At 44.1% G+C, this 13,752-nt stretch overlaps 1 protein-coding gene across 1 annotated transcript in view; it reads right to left on the minus strand.

The window, feature by feature from the left end:
- Positions 1-336: 336 nt before the first annotated feature.
- The window catches only part of LOC144093809 (protein turtle homolog A-like), a 208,636-nt gene continuing 195,220 nt past the window's right edge, over positions 337-13,752 (minus strand). The window contains exons 9-13 of the mRNA XM_077627515.1: positions 7,669-7,797; positions 5,256-5,283; positions 3,222-3,325; positions 1,760-1,888; positions 337-950 (exon numbers count right to left, since the gene is read on the minus strand). Coding sequence (XP_077483641.1) covers positions 1,878-1,888; positions 3,222-3,325; positions 5,256-5,283; positions 7,669-7,797 — 272 coding nt within the window. The 3' untranslated portion in view covers positions 337-950; positions 1,760-1,877. The remainder of the gene's footprint in view (positions 951-1,759; positions 1,889-3,221; positions 3,326-5,255; positions 5,284-7,668; positions 7,798-13,752) is intronic.

Consider the following 13,752-nt stretch of genomic DNA (forward strand, 5'->3'; position numbering starts at 1 on the left):
GCCGGTGAAACTACAAACCGGGCCTGCCACTCCAGACCTCTCAGCCGCAGATCCCAATGAGCGTTCGCAGATTAATACCCTTAGCAAGTAAGCCCAATTCTACAAATTTTTCCTATCGCTCTGAAACGGTGCTAACTGCAACCAGCACCTAGAGGTATCTCCCACGAGTGCCACGCAGAGCGCGCAAAGGTCGCCTCTTTTCGCCATCTGTTCTCATCTGGGCAACCGTGAGGGCCGAAACACTTTTCAACAGTGCTACTCTTCCCTGGCTTCGCCACCTGACTTGAGCATCCTCAATGGCAGAGGGCGCCACATGAAAGCACCGGACACAATTTTCAGGACAGTTTTTATTTCGTATGAGCCGAGAAAAATATCGTGTGGCGAATATACAGTCATGGCGGTGTGGATGATGAGCGACAGCAGGCTGTCGGTTGTGCTTGTGCCAGGCCTTTTCCCTCTTTCGCGGGTGAGCTGGAGCTCATGCGCCCACGCCTCGACGTTCGCACGCGAATTACGTTTGGCCTCGGTCCATTGTTGCCAATCCTGACGCTTATGCGTACGCAATGGGCCTTGCTCCGCCTCCGCCTCTTTCTGATCTCGAAACCGGCTCCCGCCTATGCGTCACGTCCTTCGTCCTAGTTTCTCCACGACGCTGTTCCTCCATGCGACTGACGCCAGCTCCACCCGCACATGGCAGCTCCGGGACAGGCAGAGAAGCGTCAGCACTGGTCTGGCAACCTGCAAGGAAGTTTCTGATAGCCTAGGGCGTTGTTGCGACCCCCCAAAGCATAGCATTGCTCGAGACACCAGAGTCTTTGGTCTGAGGCAGCGTTTGGTCGTCTAAAGCAAAGAGGCACGCTTGAGCCATGGTGTCCAATGTATGTATCTGCATAATCAGGAATTCCGGACAGGCACTTCCAGTTCCCTTGATTGTCGCCAGGTGGCGCATGCTGTAACAATAAAAAAAACAGCGCGCTGATATCATGAGCAAAAAGAATTGCGGCAGCAGCTGAGATTTCATCACATGTCCTTGAGATTCGCTAATAGCACCTTTAGACTACTCAGCCAAAGAGAAACGGCTACGCAGCAGCGGACCAATTGACTTTGAATCCTACTGCGCGGGATAAGACGACTGTGTTCTGAAAACATCAAATTTTAAACTCTTTTCGTTGTCCTGAGAAACAAAAGCTTGAAGAGCAGAAACCGGAGTCTCTCCTCTATATGCTTGCTTTGAAAAAAACCGATCGGAGGAGTAAATTCTTGAGAAATCGAGTTCTCGTCTCCCAAAACACTTTCAAATCTCCGCCATTTGCATATACTCCCATCCTTAAAACTTTCAAGGGCGTGAGAACCAATTCTTGATCGAACAGCGGTGTGTCGCTAGCTTCACATGCGCGGAATGTCGTGAAAAGTCCGTAATAATCTCAAAAGCTCCAGGCCGATGTCAATGCGACTAGTTATCGGAAAGTATTTGTCTCCTCCCGCGAAGCACTTTCACTGCTGGGCGCTGTGGCGAACACGTGATAAGGAGTTATTAGCAGTTATAAAACATTGGTGGTTTAATTCGTACTGTGGCTATATTACCCCACTGCAGGAACAGAATCGAGCTGTTCAGAGTTTTGATCTGATTCCTATAGAAGAAACCACACAAGGAAGTTGTCCCTAAAGAAATTATGCATTTGTTTCGTTATGCGATCTGTAAGCAAACAGCGAGGACATGGCATATAAGACATGCCAGGGAACCAGCCTCAGTACCCACCTTTTCTGTGCAGTGGTTTTGCCATGAAAGCTCATTGTGTCCAGCTTTTTTCTTCGACGCATGCGGAGTGGAGTAGTCTGTTCAGGTCCCTTTGTGTAAGCAGTTTCTTATCTTGAGCTCAGCCATAGGCTGCGCAGAAAGAAATAAAAAAGTCCTTGGAGTGAGCCAGCTTTTACTAATATTCAAATCAAACCAGTGCCAAACACGCGGACACTTAGGAGACTAGACAGACTGCGCGTTGTGCTCGTTTAGTCATTTCGCTATGCGTGTTTTTCGCGCTGGTTTAGCTTGAATGTGAGTCCTCTGTAACTGGCCCAGTTCACCATCCTTATTAACTTTAACAAAGTTAGGGCTTACATATGTATTTAAGAAAGTTGATGGGAGATAATTATTAGTCAAAATGAGTTTCCCAACATTATATTAGTTCGAATCTTTTGCGGTGCCTTAACGTGTTTGGCACGTAATAGAAACAGAAGTTTAATAGATCTACCTTTTCTTTTTCTGTTAAGAATAAGTGGCATTATTTTCTTTTCGTAGGTTCATCATTACCGTTAAGATTAACCTGCTTCTATTCCGGAATCCAGCCTTAAGAGTTGTAAAATATATAGCCAAAGAAGCTTGGATCTTTAATAGTTTAGGCAGATAGGTCGGATAATATGATTTTTATATGTAAGATTTCACATGAAAGCTCTCACATGGAGATAAAAACTTCTGCCTCCGTCATATGAATTGCCCCTTCTTATATATTGTCATATTAACTAGTTGTAGCCTGTTAGAAACCTTCAGATGTTTCAACTACCCTACGTCTGACCTACGTATTTTTAAATGACGTATTTGATTACCTTTATGTCTCTAAACACATCACTGTGTTACATCATGTATACTCAGGAGGCGATAAGCACGATTTAAATTGCTTGAATCTTCCTGAATTTGCTGACCGTTTGCCCAACAGCACTATCAATTGCTTGTGCCGAAAGCGCAAGGTGCGCTCGTAAAAACTGCCATTAGAGTATAAACATGGCTACAATATACGATGAAACTACCATTAGATTTGAATATTTTTCGCGCTATATGCGCCTACTTCTTTCCTAAACTGCAGCACCTATTTAGGATCATAGGAATATAATCCTTCTTTTTGCACCCACACAACATGAGCCACAATATAATATAAAAAAGAACGTACCGAACAAATATCAAGACGCAATACTACATATTACGAAGCGTAACACCTGTCAAACAAAAACTTAAAGCTCTATAGATAAGGGAAATATGCTAACAACCCTGGAAGCATCCAAATAATGAGGATCTATATTGAATGCATGATATCTGCGAGTTTATTTTTAAGTAGTCATTCAATAAAGACTGCAGAAAGGTTCTTATATTTACTTTCTTGAATGGTCTAGCTTCCTTTATGTTTACACGGAAAACAGCTGTTTCGCACATATTAGTGAAAAGTGCCTACACTTGTAGGTCACTAGGCACAACGGCGTCGCTGGGAGTATGTCTGGTTCCGTCTCCTCAACGTCAGTAAAGTCGTCTGTGTCTTTCTCGAGAACAGTGTTACACCTGCGAAAAAGAGACAGTCTGATTCACGAGCAACAATCACGTGGTGTATCGCTAGTTTCAAATCATGTTTGAATAATCAGCTCTATGGAAGCTTTTCTCGCCAACTGCAATGTGAGATAGAGTGGCACGAAAGATCAAGAACCAGCCTTTTTAAGAAATCATTTTGCAATAGGGTGGCAGTGCCCTTTTTTTTTTGGTGTCGCAAAGGCTTCAGCAAAGAATACGCTGTGCATTTCAGCTGTTATGAAACTCAACAAAATGCAGGGCTGATTGAAGCATGAAGCTAACAAATTTTCTCTTCGGCGTCCAGTCCGTCAACGGCGTTGAAAAGATATAATGGTCGAATGACAAATAGCATTGGTGAAAGTCTGCCTCGTTCAAGATGGCGTCTATATATGCTTCCAGACAGAAAATCAAAACACCCCGGAGCGACTTTTCGAAATATTCACGCGGAGGAGAATCTGTAACCTGCGGAGGTGACAAACACATGATAGTTTTGGATCATCGCGGGTTTTCGTAGAAATGCTGTTGTAAAAAAAATGTCTATTCAAGAACTGCACCAGCTAAAATGTTTCGATGTTTAAAAATAAAAATAAGAAAACTAATCCTTTCTGGTCCCGATTCCGCAATTTGAACTGAGGTGTATCCTAACCGCCAGTAATGTTTATTAATTGCATTTAACAAGTTATTTACCGATTGCAATTAATAAACAATTATAATTTAATGCGAGTCATCAAGAGTGAACCTTCGTGCCGACGTGCCATTTGGCTGTTTTTGAAGACACTCACTTGAAATGTTTTCGATAAGATACTTTTCACGTCCTTCTTTTCTTTTTACGTCTCATTCTCAAGATAACCACGAAGCTTGAAACATATGACGGACTAATAGAAGCTATGTCAGTAACCTCCGGAATGAAAAACGAAGTCACTGTTACTTTTCGTGTTTTCTGAAACAATGCTTCGTGTTTGCTGTGGCCGCGACATCAACTCAGCATCTATGATGTGGCAGCAGCTTACTTAAAGTTCAAGTAAAGAGCCGCCCCTAGCTATCCCTTGAGAATTCCTCGTCCGCTTGTCTTTATCAAATTCCGCTGATGCAGGAAGGCTTGCATCTCGCCACCAAGACAACCAAGCCAAGACATGCGATTACAACAGCTCGGAGTTGGTAAGTGCCGCAGCTCCCCGTTAGCGCCGCATGTCAAGCGAAAATTCGGCGTGCAACAAAGTAGCTGCCTTTTCGCTAAAGGAATGTTTTCTTCTTTCCCTAGAATCAGCCGTTCCTGTTGCACTGAGGTCTGCTTTCCGAAGTTCCTGTGTACGGAGCGAAACAAGGAAACGTCATCGGCCGCTAGGGTCTTGGACACGGGGCCGAATGACGAGAAGTCCTGGCAGAAATGTGACGAGGAAGTCATTGGGCATTTGGTTCAGCCATTAAACTACCCTTATATGGAGGCCAGTGCGAACGCGAAGCTCCGTATGAGAATGTGCATCAGAGATTAGTTACTGCGTTTTACTGGTGCTGTTTCGAGCTCCAGCGTCTTTAACACGAAAGCCGTATTAAAAAAAGCGGAGCGGCACAACGAAGGGAAAGATTTTACAAAAATGTTCTTGGTTTGTGTTTTTCATTCACATTAGCCTTTAGTAGTCCTACGAGATATGGCAGTAATTCATAGCTCAAATAAAGAAAAGCGAATGCTTTTGGAGCAGCTGTAATAAGATGTGTAAATAAATACTGAAAGATGTTTCATTGACGCTGACAAAACGCTGCGACAGAACAACCGAAGTTTTAACTTTAAATTGCGATTGCAACTAGCTTACGGCTCTGTTAACATTTGTTGCTTGAAGTCGATCTAAACTAATTTATCGAAGACACCTGTGTATGTACAGGAAAAGGTCAAAGAATAAAGAAAAGCGCTTAGCGGACAACTTACTTTCCATCACCAGGTTCATTGTACGTATCTGTTAAAAGGAAAGTAAAGCACATCAGTTAGTAAACTTGTACCAGTGCGACAAAGAAGTGTGCAGGCAAATCACAGCTTATAATGTAAAAAAATGAAAATGTACAAACTTAATCACAAGCTTTCCAGACTGAGACTGATTGCTTGTATACAATAATAAGCTCATACCAGAGACACTTAGACACACAAAGAAGGGGAGAAGGAAGAGGAATAATGGAAAAGAATAACGAAGAAGAGGGTAAGAAAAGGATTAAGATACAGAGTGAGAATAATTTTCGTGAGCACATGAAGAAGTTTTAACGACCTCGATAAGCACCCCGAAAAACACAGCAGAAGCTTGTTCCCTACCCTCCGCAGTGACTCAGAGGTTAGGGCGCTTGGCTACTGATCCGAAGTTCCTGGCTTCAAACCCGACCGCGGCGGCCACGTTTCGATGGAGGCGAAGCACAAAAGGCGTCCGTGTGCTGTGCGTTGTCAATGGACGTTAAAAATCCCCAGGTGGTCGAAATTATTCCGGAGCCCTCCACTACGACACCTCTTTCTTCTTTTCTTCTTTCCCTCTATATTTTATCCCTTCCCTTACTGTGCGTTTCACGTGTCCGCCGATATGCGAGACAGATACTGCGCCATTTCTTTTTTCCAGAAACCAATTTTCAAGCTTGTTCCCAAATCCTTTGCAGTTAATGGCTCTTTCCGAGTACAATGAATTCTTTAATGACTTTGTGTTTCTGCAAGAAATAATATCTTGGCAGTTACATATTACGTGCTCAGAGAAATAAAAATAACAGAAGAGCCGACGTCAGAAAACAGGCGAATAATAAGAACAAGTAAATTCATGTACTCAATAATAACACTTTCACATTTTAGGACAGGCGCCTGCTTGGAATTGGGGACTTGTAGCCTGCAGTAAGTCATAGCCCTCCAAGTTTTTAGAATTTCTAAAATATGGTTACCGCTACCACATTGACTCAATAAATTTGGACCATTTATTGCGCTATCTGAGAACCGCGCGCCTATGAAGAGCGCAAAGTGAAGTCTATCAAAACGCGTCACTCCGTGGCGCACGTACCATGTGACAACCTCTGACCACCCAGGCTGCGGTGTGCTCCTCTCCTTGCCACTTCGCTACTTTAGCTTAGGCGGAGGAGATATTGGCACGTGGTACGTGTGCGAATGAGTGACGCGTTTTGATGGACGTCTCTTCGCGCATTCCGCAGGGGCGCGGTTGAAGAATGGCGCGAGAAAAGACACAAATCTGTTGAGCCACACAGATGTGGGTTATCGCTTTTGTGAAATTTTATAAACTGGTATGGCTCTTCCTAACAGCCGGCTACAAATCTTTAATGAGAATGAGGCATCTATGTGCAATGCTTACAAACTTAATAAATAGAATTTACTGAATCTTTTTACTAGTTAACATGATTCGCCTGATTTGTAAAGTCCGCGAACACTGGCATTACTCCGAAAAAAGAGACACTTTAGCGCAAAAAGCATATCTTAAACGTTATTACCGCGTTGCTATAAACACCTGGTATATATATGTATAGGGTTGTAAGACCTTATAAAAAAATGACTATGTTATGGAAGTGGTAAAAAACAGCGACTCAAACAGTACCAAGTTCCACGTTCTCTCTATGTAAACATTTTCTAGAGGATGAAGTTTTTATAAATAAGCTAAGTAACGTTAAAACTTGCAGATTAATCCATGCGACGACTTATTACTGTAGTGCACGAAACTCGGCTGGGAAATCTGTTATACCATGTAGCCGCTTCTCGTTTCGCCTCCTTTAAGAGAGCTCCCACGGAGGCCAAGGAATTCTTCGAGACTGTCATCTACGCGTGCAAATGCGCCGGAGAGCTTATACCTGTATTTCGGAGGTGGGCGCCCTCTGAAGCCCGTGCATTAGAGTGCCATTATTATTATGATGCGTTGGCCCGTATCACGACATTACGAGTGCGCACAGGTGTGCAAGTACAAAGGTGCAACAGAGATAGATTGAGTGTTATGCAAGCGCACTTGAGCGACAGGACTGACAGGCTTGAAAGTGAAAATGCACCCACATAACGTATTACAAAGCCTCTTCATCCTATCAGCAGCGGTAGAAATTTTATGCATGAATGAAGGGAGAAGAAGCAGCTTTCGTATTATTTTTCACAGCTTACGAGCCAGACAAAACCGGATTATTTTACTCGCAAAGCGTTATTGACTGCAACGCTTCGACAGGCTGCGAACAAATTCCTGCCGATGCTTCCTCCTTTAGCTCACAAAAAGAGTAATCTTGGTGATTGCAAAAAGGACCTCGTGTTAACAGTACCTCCGTTGCGGAGCTCTTTGCTTTTTGTAATGTTCGTAATCAACACATAGGTTGCAAGCACACGAGCACACCTCTTTTTCCCTTGGGATACTTGTACTTCACGTAGACCACAGCCATTACAGCTGCAACCAGCAGCGTCGCGGTGAGTCCCAGCAGCCCTCCGATTATGGGCCAGTTGGCGATCATTCCATGACTTCCACCTGTTGCAAAAAATGAGGAGAATAATACATGTGACGCAGTAGAAAACCCCGTCTTTGAAATCATTTCGAATTCTAGGCTTGCAGACCCACTGACGTATATATACTGCCGGCATTGTTATGCTCGCATATCAAGAAAAGAAGTGCAGGTAATGAAAAAAATAAGTTTATCCAAATTCGTTTCACAAAATATATATTGCGTACTAATGGCCGACCATACACATAAAAATGCGGTATAGAAAACCACAATACTGTCCACGTTTCTATGAAGCAATTGTAGCAACAGTAACCGCCGAGGTGGCTCAGTGGCTATGGTGCTGAACTGCTGACCGGAAAGACGCGGGTTCGATCCTGCCAGCTGTAGTCGCATTTCGATGGCAGCAAAATGCTAGAATCCCGTGCACTATGCGCTGTAAGTGCACGTTGAAGAATTCCACGATGCCGAAATTATCCGGAGCCCTCCCCTACAGCGTCCCTCACAGCGTGAGTCTTTTTGGACGTTAAACTCCACTAAACCATAAAACAACAGCGCAAGAATTGTCTGTATGGCCTCAGTATAGAAACTCATGCCAAGAATTATAGCAGCGGAAAAAAAGAGCAGGAAATGCAGGGTTCAGTGAGGAGCTTGTAGCGCCCCACGCGTTACTCTGCGTAGGCTACAAGGCGCTCCTCGTGGGGCGTACGTCAGTGGGCACGAGGCTTTGCAGCGCGTGCAGCGCACTAAAAGAACTGTTCGGGGCCAACACTGTCGGAACCGGCTATTCCCGGTGTTGCTCCTACAAGCGTTCATCGCTAAGCAGCGCTTCATTAAACGTCATTTTCAAAGACTGTGCCCGGACACGACAAGCCCTTCAGAATGTCGCACCGTTTTTCGTTTCAGAAAAAAATATTACCAATATAAAACGGTAATCTGAATAAACAAAAATATATATAACTTTTTGAGCACTGACAAGCTTTATTTGCTGGCCGCGTCACGAGCGATGATTGATAGCTAGCGTCCAATATCAGCTCCGCCGGAGAAAGAAAGTAGAAGCCGATATGATGCGAGTGGGTCTCCCGCAGCTAAGGAAAAACCCGAATGTCACACGCATGCGTAGAAATAATACAATAGCAAAAGAAAAAAGGTAAAGAAGACTCGAGTCGTGTTGACAGTAAACAGACGTTATAAAAAATTTGTAACCAACCGATTTCGTTATTTAGAAAGAGATCTTGCAACGTCTTTTTTTGTTCTTGTTAGTTTTGTTACCCGGGCTCTCTTGCATCCAGAAAAAAAAAATAAAGTCAGATGGCGCGGAGTTTAAGAAGTCTCAGCGAAGGAAAGCTGAACGGGCAACCCTGAGAGGGTCGGGATACACAAACACGCGAACTTGAAACACGTATGATCTTGGTCTCGTCCCACAGGGCACATATTTCTGACAAGTATGATCGACGATGTCTTGAAAAGAACCTCGGGGCTTTCTCCGTTGCGGAATTTGTGCGTGCGCTTGCCTGCGGTGGCGTTGTGCATTAATGCAGATGCGGCATATCAGGCAGAAAGAAAAAACAACAACAAAAACTATGGGGTGCTTGCGCATGGTAGCTGTTTGGGTGATTTGGTTTCTTCTGACAGACAATGACGTAGCACTCGTATCACGAAGACGAAGCGCGGAGAGTGTGCTAGCGCATGTGTTGTCCTGTTCGTTCTACCGTTGAGTTACGATCATCGCTGCATTGTTCATCAGGAGATGTTTATCTACAACGAATCTGGTAAAATCACGAGGCAGGACTATGCCTTAAACGAAGATGAGTGTCGTAAGAGCGCTATGTTTTAGCTTAATTCCGCTTATTTTCACGAAGGTTTACGCAAGGGCTAGAAAAGGCCGAATTACCGGACATTCATAGAAGTCCAGCTTTCTTGCACGTCTCTGTTAATTATGAATCAGAGGCGGAATATTACCAGATACCTTTATGAGATGTCGATGCGCCGCAACCTTCCGTTGCGGAGCAAAATCATGTTTAGAAAGCTTCTCTTCCGCTCACACCGAGTTGTTAGGATTGCTATAGAAAACCAATGGGCTGCCTTTTTGACATAATAGTGAAGCAACAGGGAAAACTGTGAGACATTGTTAGGACCATATTGATAGGCATGATCTAATCTGCCGATGCATAGCAAAATATTGCTTTTAAAGCTGGTGCTGTGTCTGCGCCGAGTAGTTTGTACTGCCTTAGAAAACCAATGGGACACATTTATAAAAATAAATAGCAGAAAACTACAAGCGTCCCAAGGAGAGCACTGCTGATTCGTTGATTGTTATGACGCAGTCTTACAATACGCAAAAAAATGCGTTCATAAACATCTTCCTATTGAAGAAAAAAAAATTAGCCGGCGGTCACGATTCTCAGTAATGAGATTTTTTAGCGCAGCTGCTGTGGTACTCGAACTTCAGGTGACCGCATACAGAACACTCAGTGCCAAATGGATGCGAGTCTGGGTTTCGACTTTGGCAGCGCGTACAGCGTTTCGCCGCCAATGAGCCTCGCCCCTGGCGAACGACCGACGCGCTACTCTACTCTGCATTATTCACACTGCAGCCGTTCCCTCCGTCCCTACTTTCCTACTCGAGCTTTCTTCGCTATCGTCATCCGTTTTCCTCCGCTGCGCTCCGCGCCTGGCTACGCAGAGGCCAAAGAAGACGCTCAGCCCAGGAACGGGCCCCTACGCTCTAAAATGCTCTTGTTCAAAATTTCAGTGTTTAATATATGCTCCATACATATAGTAGTTCCATGAAAAAACGATCCACGATATAAACGGGAAGTGTTGATCAGTTCTTGCAAAGAAAAATGAAAATAAATACTTAAATTTAATGTACTTCTTTAAATGTTCAAGAACAGTGCCTTCAGATTAAATGGAAACTGAAGCGGAATTATGAGTGAACTATTTTGTCGCTTTATTTTCCAAAACGTCCCGTTAGGATGACTGTCGCTTCTCAAATGCACTATAAATGATATCGCATGTCTTGGCATCACGACTGGATAGAAAAATTTTCACTCGGACACCCAGCAAAGTACTTTCTAGGTTGCGCTTGTATTGCCGTTCACTTTTAGCCGCCGTGGTGGCTCACTGCCTGTGGCGTTCAGTTGAGGAGTCCAATGTCGCGGGATGGAATCCTTGTAGCAGTGGTAGCATTAATGTGGAGATGAGCTGCAAAAACGACTGTGTGCAGTGCGATTTCATTGCACTTCAATGCGGTTGGTCTCAGTCAATTCGGGAAGCTTGATTACGGTGTCTCACACAGCCCATGTGTCGCTTGAGGACGTCATATCGAACATACCACACGTACACTACACACCACCCTTACTTAACCGGGGAGGCAAAGTGAAGAACACAAAAAAGCATATATCGTTGGACACCTGAACCGCGCTGTAAGGGAAGAGGGATAAAGGAGGGAGCGAAAGAAGAATGGAGGAAAGGGGTGCCATAGTGGAGGGCTACGGAATAATTTCGACCACCTGGGGATCTTTAACGTGCACTGACATCGCACAGCACATGTCAGTGCACGTGCACTGACATGTGCATTTCCTTTCCCCAAAAAACAATTATTATTATTATTATTATTATTATTATTATTATTATTATTATTATTATTATTATTATTATTATTATTGTTATTATTATTATTATTATTATTATTATTATTATTATTATTATTATTATTATTATCATTATTATTGAAATGCGTTCTGTGTAAGGGATGAAGGTCATTACTCGTAGACACAAACAACTAAAACGGCCCGCCAAAGAACTGCAGCTGATGAAGGGAAGTGCGTGCACGTGTGTTAGAGTCAAAAGAAGCCAAGCGTGCAAACATGATGAAACTGATGCACAGGTAACACTAAACTGCGGCCCTCAAACGCAAATAGTTTCTTCTTCTTTCGCAAGCGCTTGCGATTGCTGCTTGTTTGCTTGGTCGCAAGTGGTGCATCATGTGTTAGACACCTTGGCTGCATTACAAAATAGTAATTTGGCGGTAATAGTGCGTGGACGGCGGTGGAACGTGTCCAAGAAGGGGAGCAAAGAGGCGTCCAGGCCGCTGGCGCGAATGACGACGGCTAAGGGAGCGATAGGAGGCCTAGGGTGGGAAATGGGGAGAATGGTGGTGGTGGTAAGCGCGATGTTGGAACTCTCCCTGCAAGATGCGCTGCGTCCGCTCGGGCGGGAGCGCCCACGCGGGACGGTGTTCTAGTGGAAGCGGCTATAAGGAACATCTGCTACAGCTGTTCGCGTTACAGCCGCCCGCCCAAGGTCGTGCCACCACGCCCAAGTAACAAACTTCTGCTGCTGCTGTTAAAACAAAACCAAAAAAACGACTTGCGCGTGCCTTCCTCCCCCCTCTTTCCTTTCAAAGCTGCCCGTTTTATCATCCTACTCTCCACCTTACTCTTCCCTTCACGCCTAAAGCTGCCGCCCTTCTCTCATCTTTCGACGCCTTGAAAGGAAAGAAGCCCGCTTGCGGTGGGGAAACAAGGAAAGTGAGAGGAGAAGAAAGCAGATCAGTTAGGGGAAGAGAGGAAATAGAGTGTATTTTCCGCCGTGAGCGCTCCTGAAAGTCGCTGCGGGGGCGTTGGTAGCGGCCTAGGGAAGCGTCTGCAGCTCCCTCTAGCCGCCTCTTCCTTGCACAAAAGAGGCTCGTCTCGTGGGGCCATCATTGTCGCGTGCAGCTTCATAGCGATTTCTATGCCCGCGAATAATGTTTCCCCGTTTTATGCCGGCGCCCAGAGCGCCTCTTTCTCTCTCACTTTCTCTTTCCTCGAACTATCCGAGCGTCATGCGTTGTGGCAAGCCGTCGAGACACAGAGGGGCAATCGCTATGAATTTTACTCTCTGTGTTCGTTCTCCTCTCTTGGGATCGCGCATGCATACAAAAGGGTGTAATAAAGGACCTAACCTTAAAATTTTCCTTTGACTGGTGGTTTTCTTAAAGGAATAAAAAAACTCAAAAGAGAGGAATTGAGGAAGCTGCTATGATCGTGGACGGATGAACAAGTTTCGCTGGAAGCGATAATAAATCGGTGGTGTTTTTTGTCTTTTTGTTTAGGTTGATGTGTCTGTGAACCGTTTTTATGCCCCAAAAACATTTTCCCCCGACTCCTGTGTTGCTCGAGCTTCAGGCCTAACAATATTTTACACGTGTGTGAATAAGGTCATGAAAGCCTGCAAAGGAAAGGGAACAAGCGTCAAGGGTTTTTCTCATAGCTCGCCTCACATTTCGACCAAGTATTTTTTGTGTTTGTGAAAGAGAAAAAAGAAACATACGACGCTGAACCAGCCAGTTCAAGGTTTCTTGTCAACCATTTTATTCCGCAATTGTTTACTCGGATAAAGTTTATTCTCTGTCTCTTCCGGTACCTCGTGCAATCACCGAAATACAGTTAGCATGCTTATTAAAGTAACTGCGTCTTTACAACAGCGTATTAAGTATGCGTATGCTCTCGCTCACTATTATTCGCATCAGGGCGAAATGGGATGCAGTCTTGAGACCGAATTGAACCTGCAAAGATCTCATACGCGTGCATGAGGTTTTTAAGATCTTTCCAACTTTCTCCGAACAACAGAGGTGGCTGAATTAGCGTGACCTACTTTACGGTTATATCATATTATGATATAAAACTGAGAACATAAAACACTTGAAATATTTTTGTTTGAATAGTAATATCTCTATAAGTTACAAATATACTGTACAATCGTTTATTTTTGTTATGATATCATCTTCACCTTCAACTTCACGTTAGATTTTGTCACGTGCTTTCATGATTACGCATGAGGCGTTAATACTGGCTGTTTTAAATATCTTAAGCGTGAAATATCGAGCTACTACAACTAGAACAAATCTTGGCACACTGCAGCATTTTAATGTCCAATGAATCTATCATAACAATTTGTACGCGATAAGACATCTGCAGTCTAGTTAATTTTTCAAA

Source organism: Amblyomma americanum, chromosome 6 (genome assembly GCF_052857255.1).
Source record: "Amblyomma americanum isolate KBUSLIRL-KWMA chromosome 6, ASM5285725v1, whole genome shotgun sequence".
NCBI classification, from domain to species: domain Eukaryota; kingdom Metazoa; phylum Arthropoda; class Arachnida; order Ixodida; family Ixodidae; genus Amblyomma; species Amblyomma americanum.